This window comes from Pseudophryne corroboree, chromosome 3, assembly GCF_028390025.1.
Source record: "Pseudophryne corroboree isolate aPseCor3 chromosome 3, aPseCor3.hap2, whole genome shotgun sequence".
Classification (NCBI taxonomy): domain Eukaryota; kingdom Metazoa; phylum Chordata; class Amphibia; order Anura; family Myobatrachidae; genus Pseudophryne; species Pseudophryne corroboree.
The window spans coordinates 41,955,498-41,968,787 of record NC_086446.1 but is presented as its reverse complement, the minus strand read 5'-3'; the positions used below and the strand labels follow the sequence as shown (position 1 = coordinate 41,968,787).

The following is a 13,290-nucleotide window of genomic DNA, read 5'->3' as shown; positions in this document are numbered from 1 at the left end:
GATTGATGTGGCTGGTATGAGTCTTACCCTGGATTCCAAAATCCTTTCCTTGTAATGTCAGCTCTTCCGGGCACAGTTTCCTTAACTGAGGTCTGGAGGAGGGGCATAGAGGGAGGAGCCAGTGCACACCAGTAGTACTAAATCTTTCTTAGAGTACTCAGTCTCCTCCGGAGCCCGTCTATTCCCCATGGTCCTTACGGAGTCCCCAGCATCCACTACGGACTGCGAGAAATAGATTTACCGGTGAGTAAAATCTTATTTTTGTTGTTATTCAGGATGAGCACCTTTCTGATATGAAGGCCGAAGATACAGAGGGAGAAGAAGAGACGTATGTGACTGATATGAAGGCAGAAGATACAGAGGGAAAAGAAGAGACGTATGTGATGGATATGAAGGGAGAAGATGAGACGTATGTGACTGATATGAAGGCAGAAGATATAGAGGGAGAAGAGACGTATGTGACTGATATCAAGGCAGAAGATATAGAGGGAGAAGAAGAAACTTATGTGACTCATATGAAGGCAGAAGATATAGAGGGAGAAGAGACGTATGTGAATGATATGAAGGCAGAAGATATAGAGGGAGAAGAGACGTATGTGACTGATATAAAGGCAGAAGATATAGAGGGAGAAGAAGAGACGTATGTGACTGATATGAAGGCAGAAGATATAGAGGGAGAAGAGACGTATATGACGGATGTGAAGGCAGAAGATACAGAGGGAGAAGAAGAGACGTATGTGACTGATATGAAGGCAGAAGATATAGAGGGAGATGAAGAGACGTCTGTGACTGATATGAAGGCAGAAGATATAGTGGGAGAAGAAACGTGTGTTACTGATATGAAGGTAGAAGATATAGAGGGAAAAGAGACGTATATGATTGATATGAAGGCAGAGTATATAGAGGGAGAAGAAGAGACGTATATGACTGATATGAAGGCAGAAGATATAGAGGGAGAAGAAGAGACGTATATGACGAATATGAAGGCAGAATATATAGAGGGAGAAGAAGAGACATATGTGATTGGTATGAAGGCAGAAGATATAGAGGGAGAAGAAGAGACGTATGTGAGGAGAGATCAGAAGTGTAATGAAGAGGAAATGCCTACAGATATCAGCACAGGTAATAATTTTTATTACAGAAAAGAGTCACATATTCTCCTTGCTGCATCACTACAGAAGTCTCTTCCCCTACACCCTCCTCTGTCAGTACAGACTAATGAGGGAAATGTATCTGCTCAATGTGGGAGTCAGGTAACATCAGCCCCTATTATACTGCTCTCTCCCTCACATCATGTCATTGTCTTACCTGCCCAGAGATCTGGCCAGTATCCTCCCCACACTCTCTGGTGTATCTCATACATCAGGAGCCATCATCCCCTATTATACTCCTGCTCTCCACCTCACATCATGTCACTGTGTGTTACCAGCCCAGAAATCTGACCAGTCTCCTCCCCACACTATCTGGTGTATCTCATACATCAGGAGCCATCAGCCCCTATTATACTTCTCCTCTCCCCCTCACATCATGTCACTGTGTGTGTAACCAGCCCAGAGACTTGACCAGTCTCCTCCCCACACTCTCTGGTGTATCTCATACAACAGTAATTAGGTCATCACTATAATGATTGACTTATTGGCTTAATTTACTAGCATAAGTCTGGTGGGACTATTCTACCTGGGGATGACCAGAGGACCATATAGAGGCTGCTGTTGCAACATACATATCCACCTGGAGCACTTTGTGTAGTGTGGAAGCAGATGTTGGTAGTTCAGCCCACAAGTGTTCTGTATGTATGTGTGGGAGCAGTCTGGATAGATATTGTGTTTAGCAATGTCAGTAGCTGAAGAGGCTTCCTGTTCTGTAATGCTGGCCTGTGTACGTTACATAGCAAAGTCTGCATTACGTGGGGGAGAGATAATCATTGGTGATGTGACATCTGCATGTCCCTGTGGCTGGGGCTATGACATCTGTGATTGTGGGAGCAGAAGACAATATTTTATCTGTTCTCCGAGAGTCTTACTTGATGTTAGTACATTTATAATTGTAATAATGTGGTCATAGGTAATAAGTTGAAATTTAACAACTAAACATTATTCATAATAGTGACACGGTGGTGTAGTGGTGAGCAGTGTTGTCTCGCAGCATTAGTGATGAGTTCAGTTCCCAACCAAGGTTCTATCTGTGTGGAGTTTGTATGTGTTTCCTACAACTCTGCAAAAATCATACTGGTAGTTTAATTGGCTTCTGACATATATGAACCCTAGTGTGTCATATGGAATATAGATTGTTAGCTCCACCGGGGCAGGGAATAATGTGATTTTCTAGTTATTCTCTGTAGAGCAGAGTAATATGTGTGCACTGTATATAGAACTGTGTATTATAATAGTTATATTATTTCCAGCAGATGGAGGCACAAGCAGGAATTCCTTGGAGGGAGATCTCATCTTGTCTGCAGATAGTAAAATAGAAGATAACACCACACAGGATTCTCCAGGAGACATCCCCATTTCTCTAACTATACATCCAGTACCTGATACTTCATCTGATCCCTCTAATCCAGATGACTGTTCATGTAATACCTCAGATTTTGTTACACATCATGCAGCTCATACATGTGATAAAATATTTCCATGCTCTGAGTGTGGGAAGAGTTTTGCACGCAAATTACAACTTGTTATACATCAGAGAAGTCATACAGGTGAGAGACCATTTCCATGTTCTGAGTGTGAGAAATGTTTTCCACTCAAATCACAGCTTGCTAGACATCAGAAAATTCACACAGGTGAGAATACATTTCCATGCTCTGAGTGTGGGAAATGTTTTCTGTATAAATCAGAACTTGTTATACATCAGAGAAGTCACACAGGTGAGAAACCATTTCCATGTTCTGAGTGTGGGAAATGTTTTATAGTCAAATCACATCTTGTTGCACATCAGAGAAGGCACACAGGTGATAAACCATTTCCATGTTCTGAGTGTGGGAAATGTTTTCTGTATAAATCAGAACTTGTTATACATCAGAGAAGGCACACAGGTGAGAAACCATTTCCATGCTCTGAGTGTGGGAAAAGCTTTGCACTCAAGTTACATCTTGTTAGACATCAAAGAAGTCACACAGGTGAGAAACCATTTCCATGCTCTGAGTGTGGGAAAAGCTTTGCACTCAAGTTACATCTTGTTATACATCAGAGAATTCACACAGGTGAGAACCCATTTCCATGTTCTGAGTGTGAGAAATGTTTTCCACTCAAATTACAGCTTACTAGACATCAGAGAAGTCACACAAGTGAGAATACATTTCCATGCTCTGAGTGTGGGAAATGTTTTCGGTGTAATTCAGAACTTGTTATACATCAGAGACGTCACACAGGTGAGAAACCATTTCCATGCTCTGAGTGTGGGAAATGTTTTCTGTGTAAATCAGAACTTGTTATACATCAGAGACGTCACACAGGTGAGAAACCATTTCCATGCTCTGAGTGTGGGAAACGTTTTGCACGCAAATCACAGCTTGCTAGACATCAGAGAAGTCACACAGGTGAGAATACATTTCCATGCTCTGAGTGTGGGAAATGTTTTCTGTATAAATCAGAACTTGTTATACATCAGAGAAGTCACACAGGTGAGAAACCATTTCCATGCTCTGAGTGTGGGAAATGTTTTCTGTGTAAATCAGAACTTGTTATACATGAGAGACGTCACACAGGTGAGAAACCATTTCCATGCTCTGAGTGTGGGAAAAGTTTTGCATGCAAATCACATCTTACTAGACATCAGAGACGTCACACAGGTGAGAATACATGCTCTGAGTGTGGGAAATGTTTTCTGAGTAAATCAGAACTTGTTATACATCACAGAAGTCACACAGGTGAGAAACCATTTCCATGCTCTGAGTGTGGGAAAAGTTTTGCACGCAAATCACATCTTGCTAGACATCAGAGAAGTCACACAGGTAAGAACACATTTCCATGCTCTGAATGTGGGAAATGTTTTCTGTGTACATCAGAACTTGTTATACATCAGAGAAGTCACACAGGTGAGAAACCATTTCCATGCTCTGAGTGTGAGAAAAGTTTTGCACGCAAATCACAGCTTGCTAGACATCAGAGAATTCACACAGGTGAGAATACATTTCCATGCTCTGAGTGTGGGAAATGTTTTCTGTGTGAATCAGAACTTGTTATACATCAGAGAAGTCACACAGGTGAGAAACCATTTCCATGCTCTGAGTGTGGGAAAAGTTTTGCAGGCAAAGCGTATCTAGCTAAACATAAAAAATTACACAGGAGTAAAGCATTACTATGATCTGATACACAACAGGGTTGTAGCAACACTTTATTGTATTGGACAGGTCCGGACTGCCCATCTGTCACCTCTGGCATATTCCAGAAGTGCCAATGGACTGTTGGTTTCATCCAGTTCCACAGAGATATAGGAAGGCTGTGTGCAGCGCAGCCTCTGGCTCTCTGGTTTAGCCGCCCCTACTTCCCAAAGTGTCTACCCCACACCCACCCCATAAATAATTACATACATTGTGCATTAGGGAACACATATTGTTTTTTCTTACACAGAATTACCCCTCCCTTTTAGCACCTCAGTGACATCACAATCTGATTGAGCAGCTTGCCATTATGTGCATTGTATTTAGAGAGGCATGGGTGGGTCAGCATTAGGATGGATTGCTTACTCCAGAGTGCCTTTGGAGAAGTTAGGGGTGTCTCCAGGTAAGCTGGCTCTCAGATACTGTAGGAGCCATCATGTGGCCTTACACTGGGCATTCAGACCCAGACATATATGTAATTATTTGTGGGGTGCAGTGGCCCCTATGTCAGTATGGCTGCAGTGATCGCAAAAACGCGCTATGGCGCGTTTTTTACCCGTTTTTGAAGACATGGGACTCCAGTTTACAAAGTGGGAGGGTCCCCAGGGACGCGCTCCTCAATAGCCAATCCCTAAGGGGGATTTGTTTTAACTGACACGCTAGCCTCGGGCTGAATGATATAAAGAGGAGGTGGAGCCAGTTTCCCCTCCTCTTTGGCGCCTGGCTGCTTGCGGAGGCCGGGTGACTTGGTGTCGGTGAGTGAATAGTGCGGCTGGTGAACGGTTTACGGGGGGGGGGGGGATTGCCACAGCTTCTCTGGGGGGTGCTGGCAATGTGCAGGGATCGGCGTCCTCCATGATCTAGTGGGTAAGGCTGGGCTTTGTGACTGGGGCTTCCCGCGGTGCCTCGAAGCAAGAGCAGCAGCGCGGCCACTGCCTCAGATGGCACCGCGAGAAGCCCCAGTCACAAAGCCCAGCCTTACCCACTAGATCACGGAGGACGCCAATCCCTGCACTTGTGGTGCGTTCCCTGTCTGTGTCCCTGTGTCTGCTACGGCCCGGGGGGGGTGGGGGGGTGGAGGACGACGGTGATTACTGCAGTGGGCCTCAGTGCTCTTACCTGGTGCAGTGTGCCTCAGTGCTCTTACCTGGTGCAGTGTGTCTCAGTGATCTTACCTGGTGCAGTGTGTCTCAGTGATCTTACCTGGTGCAGGGTGCCTCAGTGCTCTTACCTGGTGCAGGGTGCCTCAGTGCTCTTACCTGGTGCAGTGTGTATAACATGCTCTACAGGGCGCATTGTGTATAACGTGCTTTACTGGGCGCATTGTGTATAATGTGCTTTACCAGGTGCAAAGTGTATAAGTCCTCTACCTGGTGCAAAGTGTATAACGTGCTGTACCTGGTGCAAAGTGTATAACGTGCTGTACCTGGTGCAAAGTGTATAACGTGCTGTACCTGGTGCAAAGTGTATAACGTGCTGTACCTGGTGCAAAGTGTATAACGTGCTGTACCTGGTGCAAAGTGTATAACGTGCTGTACATGGTGCAAAGTGTATAACGTGCTGTACCTGGTGCAAAGTGTATAACGTGCTGTACCTGGTGCAAAGTGTATAACGTGCTGTACCTGGTGCAAAGTGTATAACGTGCTGTACCTGGTGCAAAGTGTATAACGTGCTGTACCTGGTGCAAAGTGTATAACGTGCTGTGCCTGGTGCAAAGTGTATAACGTGCTATACCTGGTGCAAAGTGTATAACGTGCTGTACCTGGTGCAAAGTGTATAACGGGCCGTACCTGGTGCATTGTATATAACGTGCTGTACCTGGTGCATTGTGTATAACGTGCTGTACCTGGTGCAAAGTGTATAACGTGCTGTACCTGGCGCAGTATGTATAAAGTGCTCTACCTGGCGCAATGTGCATAGGAGGTTCTACCTGGTGCAATGTGTATAAGCGGCACTACTGTGTGGTGTAATGTGAATTGGTACTATTATGTGGCCACACCCCTTCCCCACGAAGCCACGCCCCTAAAATTTTGTGACGCGCCTTCGGCGCGCATTCCCTATGCTTTGCGGTCTGGTAGGTGGGACACCAATTTACTTCCTGCCTAAGGGCACCAAAATGTCTAGTTACACCTCTGGTGCAGGGTGTCCTGCATGCTACACAGCCCAGCAGCATTGTCACCCCCATCACCCCAGCTTGCAACACTTTTGTAGTGTCCAAACAAGAATAAGTTTAAAAGAACCTTCATTCTGATGGGACCCAGAAAAAGACCGGTAGGACCCCAATTTTCAAAAGTGAGGAGTCCCTGGGACCCACTTTTTTTTGGACTCAGCGCGATCACTGATGGCTGGGCGGCTTCAGTTTTGCACACCCTAACACTTTATTAACACTTATGATTTTCCCTATCACTTTGTATATATTTTTGTATTATTTTAATCACACTTCACATACATAGCACTTAGGTGCTTCTTATTAACCCTTATTAACTTTCACCTGTGTACTGACCTGGGGTAGCTGACCTCTGCCGACGTGATGGGGTCTTGCACCCCGGACCCATACCTAGTATTAGGGACCCCCAGTGACGGAGAAGCCTTGCCGATCGGCCTTGGGGCTTAACCCTGTAGCTGCAGATATACGCAACTAAGATCTCCATTATATCTGATTATTATGTAGTATTATTTTTCACTCAGTGTGCATTAGGGAACACAAATTGTTTTTTCTTAGACATCAGAGAAGTCACGCAGGTGAGAATACATTTCCATACTCTGAGTGTGGGAAATGTTTTCTGTGTAAATCAGAACTTGTTAGACATCAGAGAAGTCACACAGGTGAGAAACCATTTCCATGCTCTCAGTGTGGGAAAAGTTTTGCAATCAAATCACGTCTTGTTACACATCAGAGAAGTCACACGGGTGAGAAACCATTTCCATGCTCTGAGTGTGGGAAAAGTTTTGCATGCAAATCGTATCTAGTTAAACATCAGGAATCACAGGAGTAAAGCATTACTATGATCTGATACACAATAGGGTTGTAGCAACACTTTATTGCATTGGACAGGGCTGTACTGCCCATCTGTCACCTCTGGCATATTCCAGAAGTGCCAATGGACTGGTGGTTTCATCCAGTTCCACAGAGATATGGGAAGGCCGTGTGCAGCGCAGCCTCTGGCTCTCTGGTTTAGCTGCCCCTACTTTCCAAAGTGTCTGTCTCCATGTAAATGGGGGGGGTGTGCAGTAAGTCCACGCCCCTTACAGCACGTCCTCGTGTGTCATGTCCTTGCGCCCCCCCCCCCCGTGATGTGCGCTTGCAAGTTTACAAATGCCTAATCCAAATAGGAGCCCCAGTTTGTCCCTGCCAGTAGATATCGGCACCACTCTCCACATCAATACCAGACCATCGTGTTATATAAGCGTCTATGGGCCTAATTCATGGTCGATCGCAAAACGAAAATCTTCCGCTAATGGGAAAATCTATGTGCACTGCAGGTGGGGCAGATGTAACGTGCAGAGAGTTAGATTTGAGTGAGGTGTGTTCAAACGGAAATCTAAATTGCAGTGTAAAAATAAAGCAGCCAGTATTTACCCTGCACAGAAACAATATAACCCACCCTAATCTAACTCTATCTGCACATTTCTCATACATCCTAGGGGATGCTGGGGTCACATCAAGAACCATGGGGTATAGACGGGATCCGCAGGAGACATGGGCACTTTAAGACTTTCAAAGGGTGTGAACTGGCTCCTCCCTCTATGCCCCTCCTCCAGACTCCAGTTTAGAATCTGTGCCCAGGCAGACTGGATGCACTCTGAGGACCTCTATTGAGTTTCTCTGAAAAGACTTTGTTAGGTTTTTTATTTTCAGTGAGAACTGCTGGCAACAGTCTCCCTGCTTTGTGGGACTTAGGGGAGAGAAGCCAGACCTACTACTGTGACTTTAAAAGCTCTGCTTCTTTGGCTACAGGACACCATTAGCTCCTGAGGTACCAGAAGACAGGTGAGTAGAAGAAAAGAAGACTTCAGTGACGGCTTTGAGGTACCGCTCAGCAATCGGCTCCCACACACAGCGGCACTACAGGGTGGAGACGCTGGTCCTTCCATACACTGCTGCATGAGTATCAGGGTGAAAAACGGGGGGGGGGGGGGGGGCACAATTATTTTTATTTGCATTATATGTACTTTAGAAAAGCGCTGCAGGTCTGGGGCATTTTTCTGTGGTGTTTCAGACCGGGATTGAGTGATGGGGTGTGATCTGGCAATAACGCCCTCTGTCTCTCTGACAGGCTTTACTGTGGGTTTGTCCCCTATAGACCCAGTGTGTCTGTGTGTGTTGGGTGCACGTGTGTCGGCATGTCTGAGGCAGAGTGCTCTTCCCAGGAGGAGACTGTATTAGGGACACACAGCTGTGGGAGTGACCCTGTCGGCACCGCCGACACCAGATTGGGTGATTGTTTTGAATGCTAATGAGGCTCTGATAAATAAGAGATTGGATAAATCTGAGTCTCAGAACCAGGCATGGAAGAAATCCGTAGAGGATGTATTGTTTCAAGTCCAGACCCCCTCTGGGTCACAAAAGCGTTCATTTGCCCAACTGGCAGACACGGATACCGACACGGACACTGACTCAAGTGTCGACTATAGTGAGGCCAGATTAGATCCAAAACTGGTGAAGAGCATTCAGTACATGATTGTGGCAATAAAAGATGTATTACATATCACTGAGGACCCTACTGTTCCTGATACTAGGGTCTGTATGTATAAAGGAAAGAAACCTGAGGTAACGTTTCCTCCCTCTCATGAACTGAACATGCTTTGTGAAAAGGTTTGGGAATATCCTGACAAAGTTTCAGATTCCCAAAAGGATTCCAGTGATGTATCTGTTTCCCTTTGGGGATAGGGAAAAATGGGAGTCACCCCCCATTGTGGACAAAGCTTTATCACGGCTGTCCGAAAAGGTGGCTCTTCTGCAGATCGTAGGCAGGAAAATACATTGAAATCCATCTGTCACCACGGGTATGCTACTCAGACCAGCCATTGCGTCTGCGTGGGTGAGTGGTGCTATCGAAAAATCTGAAATAGATACCCTGGATAGGGAAAGCATTCTTTTGACACTGGGTTATCTCAGGGACGCTGCAGTCTACATAAAGGAAGCTGCGAGGGATATCGGCCTCTTGGGATTAAGGGCCAATGCCTTGGCAGTCTCAGCTAGGAGAGCATTGTGGATTCATCAATGGATTGCTTATGCTGACTCTAAGAAAGCTATGGGGTCTCTACCGTATAAAGTTGGTGTATTGTTTGGTGACGGCCTCGCTGACTTGGCATCTATGGCTACTGCGGGTAAGTCATAATTTTTACCTTATGTGCCTGCACCACAAAAGAAAGCACACCACTATCAGATGCAGTCCTTTCGGTCCACTAAATACAGAAAGGGCCAAGGGTCTTCCTTCCTTGCTACTAGAGGAAAGGGAAGGGGTAAAGATCACCGGCCGTGGCTAGTTCCCGGGAGCAGAAGTCTTCTCCGGCTACTGCCAAATCCACCGCATGACGCTGGGGCTCTTCTGCGGGAGTCCTCACCGGTGGGGGTACGTCTCAAGCTCTTCAGTCAGTTCTGGGCTCGTTCGGCCCTGGACCCTTGGGTTTTAGAAAGTGTCCCAGGGGTACAAACGAGTTTCAAGACGTTCCCCCTCACTGATTATTTCAAATCAGCCTTACCAGCTTCTCTTCCGGACAGGGAGGTGGTATGCGCAACAATACAAAAATTGTGTCACAATTAAGTCATTGTCAAGGTTCCCCCGTCACAGCAGGGAGAAGGCTTTTATTCGAGCCTGTTCGTGGTCCCGAAGCCAGACGGCTCAGTCAGACCAATCCTGAACCTCAAGTCCCTCAATTTCTACCTAAAAAAAATTCAAATTCAAGATGGAATCTCTCTGGGCAGTGATCTCCAGTCTGGAGGAGGGGGATTTTATGGTGTCGGTAGACATAAAGGATGCCTACTTACCATGTTCCCATTTATCCTCCACATCAGGCTTACCTGAGGTTTGCAGTGCAGGATTGTCATTACCAATTTCAGACGTTGCCGTTTGGTCTGTCCACGGCTCCGAGGGTTTTCACCAAAGTAATGGCCGAAATGATGGTTCTCCTGCGCAAGCAAGGAGTCACAATTATCCCGTACTTGGGCGATCTCCTGATAAAGGCGAGATCCAGGGACCGATTACTGCAGAATATTATGCTCTCCCTGACAATTCTGCAGCAACATGGTTGGCTCCTAAACTTGCCAAAATCACAGTGGGTTCCGACGAGACGGCTGTCATTTTTGGGAATGATTCTGGACACAGAATTACAGAGAGTTTTTCTTTCAGGGGAAAAGGCTCTGGAAATTCAGAGCCTAGTCAAACAAATTCTGAAACCAGCAAGAGTATCGGTCCATCAATGCACTCGGTTTCTGGGGAAGATGGTGGCGGCCTACGAGGCCATTCAGTTTGGCAGGTTTCATGCCAGAGTGTTTTAGTGGGTCCTGTTGGACAAGTGGTCCGGGTCTCATCTGCACATGCACCGAAGGATAATCCTGTCTTCCAAGACCAGAATCTCACTCCTGTGGTGGCTGCACAGCTCTCACCTCCTAGAGGGACGCAAGTTCGGGATCCAGGACTGGATCTTAGTGACCACGGATGCGGGTCTCCGAGGCTGGGGAGCAGTCACGCAGCGGGAAAGCTTCCAGGGAAGATGGTCAAGCCAGGAAATTTGTCTACACATAAATGTACTGGAGTTAAGGGCCGTTTACAACGGCCTTCTACAAGCGGAACATCTTCGCATTTCGGCCCGTCTTGATTCAGTTGGACAACATAACAGCAGTAGCAAACATAAACCACCAGGGCGGAACAAAGAGCAGAACGGCAATGGCAGAGGCCACAAAGGTTCTCCTGTGGGCGGAAAGGCATACAATCACTCTGTCAGCGATCTTCATTCCAGGAGTGGACATCTGGGAAGCAGACTTCCTCAGCAGACACGATCTCCATCCAGGAGAGTGGGGTCTTCATCAAGAGGTCTTTGCAGAAGTGACAAGTCTTTGGGGAATCCCTCAAATAGACATGATGGCGTCTCGCCTCAACAAGAAACTTCAGAGATATTGTTCCAGGTCGAGAGACCCTCGAGCAATAGCAGTGGACGCCCTAGTGACACCATGGGTGTTTCAGTCGGTGTATGTGTTTTCTCCGCTTCCACTTGTTCCAAAAGTGATAAAGATCATAAGAAGAACAGAGGTGCGATCCTCATGGTTCCAGACTGGCCATGGAGGGCTTGGTATCCAGATCTTCAGGAATTACTCATAGACGATCCCTGGCCTCTTCCTCTGAGGGAGGATCTGTTACAGCAGGGGCCGTGCGTGTTCCAAGACTTACCGCGAATTCGTTTGATGGCTTGGCGGTTAAACGCCGGATCCTAGCTCATAAGGGTTTTCCCAAGGAAGTCATCCCCACTCTTATTCAGGCTAGAAAAGGAGTAACGTCTAAACATTACCACCATATTTGGAGAAAATACGTGTCTTGGTGTGAATCCAAGAAGGCTCCTACGGACGAATTTCAGTTGGGACGTTTTCTACATATTCTACAAGCTGGTGTGGATGTGGGCCTAAGGTTGGGTTCAATTAAAGTACAAATTTCAGCCTTATCGGTTTTCTTCCAAAAACAATTGGCCTCCCTTCCAGAAGTTCAGACTTTTATGAAAGGCGTGTTGCACATCCAACCTCCCTTTGTGCCCCCAGTGGCACCGTGGGTTCTTAGCGTGGTGTTGCAATTCCTTCAATCTCATTGGTTTGAACCTTTAGAGAAGGCAGAGTTGAAATTCCTCACTTGGAAAGTGGTCATGCTGTTGGCCTTGGCATCCGCAAGGCGGGTGTCTGGATTAGCGTCCTTGTCTCACGAGAGCCCTTATTTGATCTTCCATGAAGATAGAGCAGAGTTGAGGACTCGTCAGCAATTTCTTCCTAAAGTGGTTTCGTCGTTCCACTTGAACAAACCTATTGTGGTACCAGTGGCTACTGACACCTTGCTGGAATCAAAGTTTCTCTATGTATTCAGAGCTTTGAAAATGTATGTCGCCAGAACGGCTCTGTTTGTCCTGTATGCTCACAACAATATTTGGGCTCTTGCTTCCAAGCAGACTATTGCGCGCTGGATCTGTCATACGATTCAGCAGGCTCATTCTACGGCTGGATTTCCATTACCAAAATCGGTGAAGGCCCATTCTACCAGAAAAGTGGGTTCGTCCTGGGCTGCTGCCCAGGGGGTCTCGGCATTACAACTTTGCCGAGCGGCTACGTGGTCGGGATCAAACACCTTTGCTAATTTCTACAAGTTTGATACCCTGGCTGATGAGGACCTCATGTTTGGTCAATCGGTGCTGCAGAGTCATCCGCGCTCTCCCTCCCGTTCTAGAGCTTTGGTAAAACCCCATGGTTCTTGATGTGACCCCAGCATCCTCTAGGACAGGGATGGGGAAACTTCGGCTCTCCAGCTGTTGAACTACACATACCAGCATGCCTTGCAACAATTTTGCTATTTGGCCATGCAAAAACTGTTGCAGGGCATGCTGGGATGTGTAGTTCAACAACAGCTGGAGGGCCGAAGGTTCCCCATCCCTGCTCTAGGACGTATGAGAAAATAGAATTTTGGTACCTACCGGTAAATACTTTTCTCTTAGTCCATAGAGGATGCTGGGCGCCCGTCCCAGTGCATACTGTATCTGCAGTTTTTTGTTATGCTTCAACACATGTTTTTAGTCAGCCAGTTGCTGACGTTGTTCATGCCGTTGACTTGCGTTATGTTGTATGCCATGTTGTACGGCGTGCATGAAGTGTGAGCTGGTATGTATCTCACCTTAGTTTAACAATAAATCCTTTTCCTCTAAATGTCCGTCTCCCTGGGCACAGTTCCTATAACTGGAGTCTGGAGGAGGGGCATAGAGGGAGGAGCCAG

At 46.5% G+C, this 13,290-nt stretch overlaps 1 protein-coding gene across 1 annotated transcript; it reads left to right on the top strand.

The window, feature by feature from the left end:
- Nucleotides 1–746: 746 nt before the first annotated feature.
- On the top strand, nt 747–5,099 carry LOC135057130 (oocyte zinc finger protein XlCOF22-like). Its single transcript, XM_063963026.1, has 3 exons — nt 747–967; nt 1,142–1,253; nt 2,815–5,099. The coding sequence occupies exons 1-3, from the start codon at nt 747–749 to the stop codon at nt 4,306–4,308; spliced, it is 1,827 nt and encodes a 608-aa protein (XP_063819096.1). The 3' UTR covers nt 4,309–5,099.
- The last annotated feature ends 8,191 nt before the right edge of the window (nt 5,100–13,290 follow it).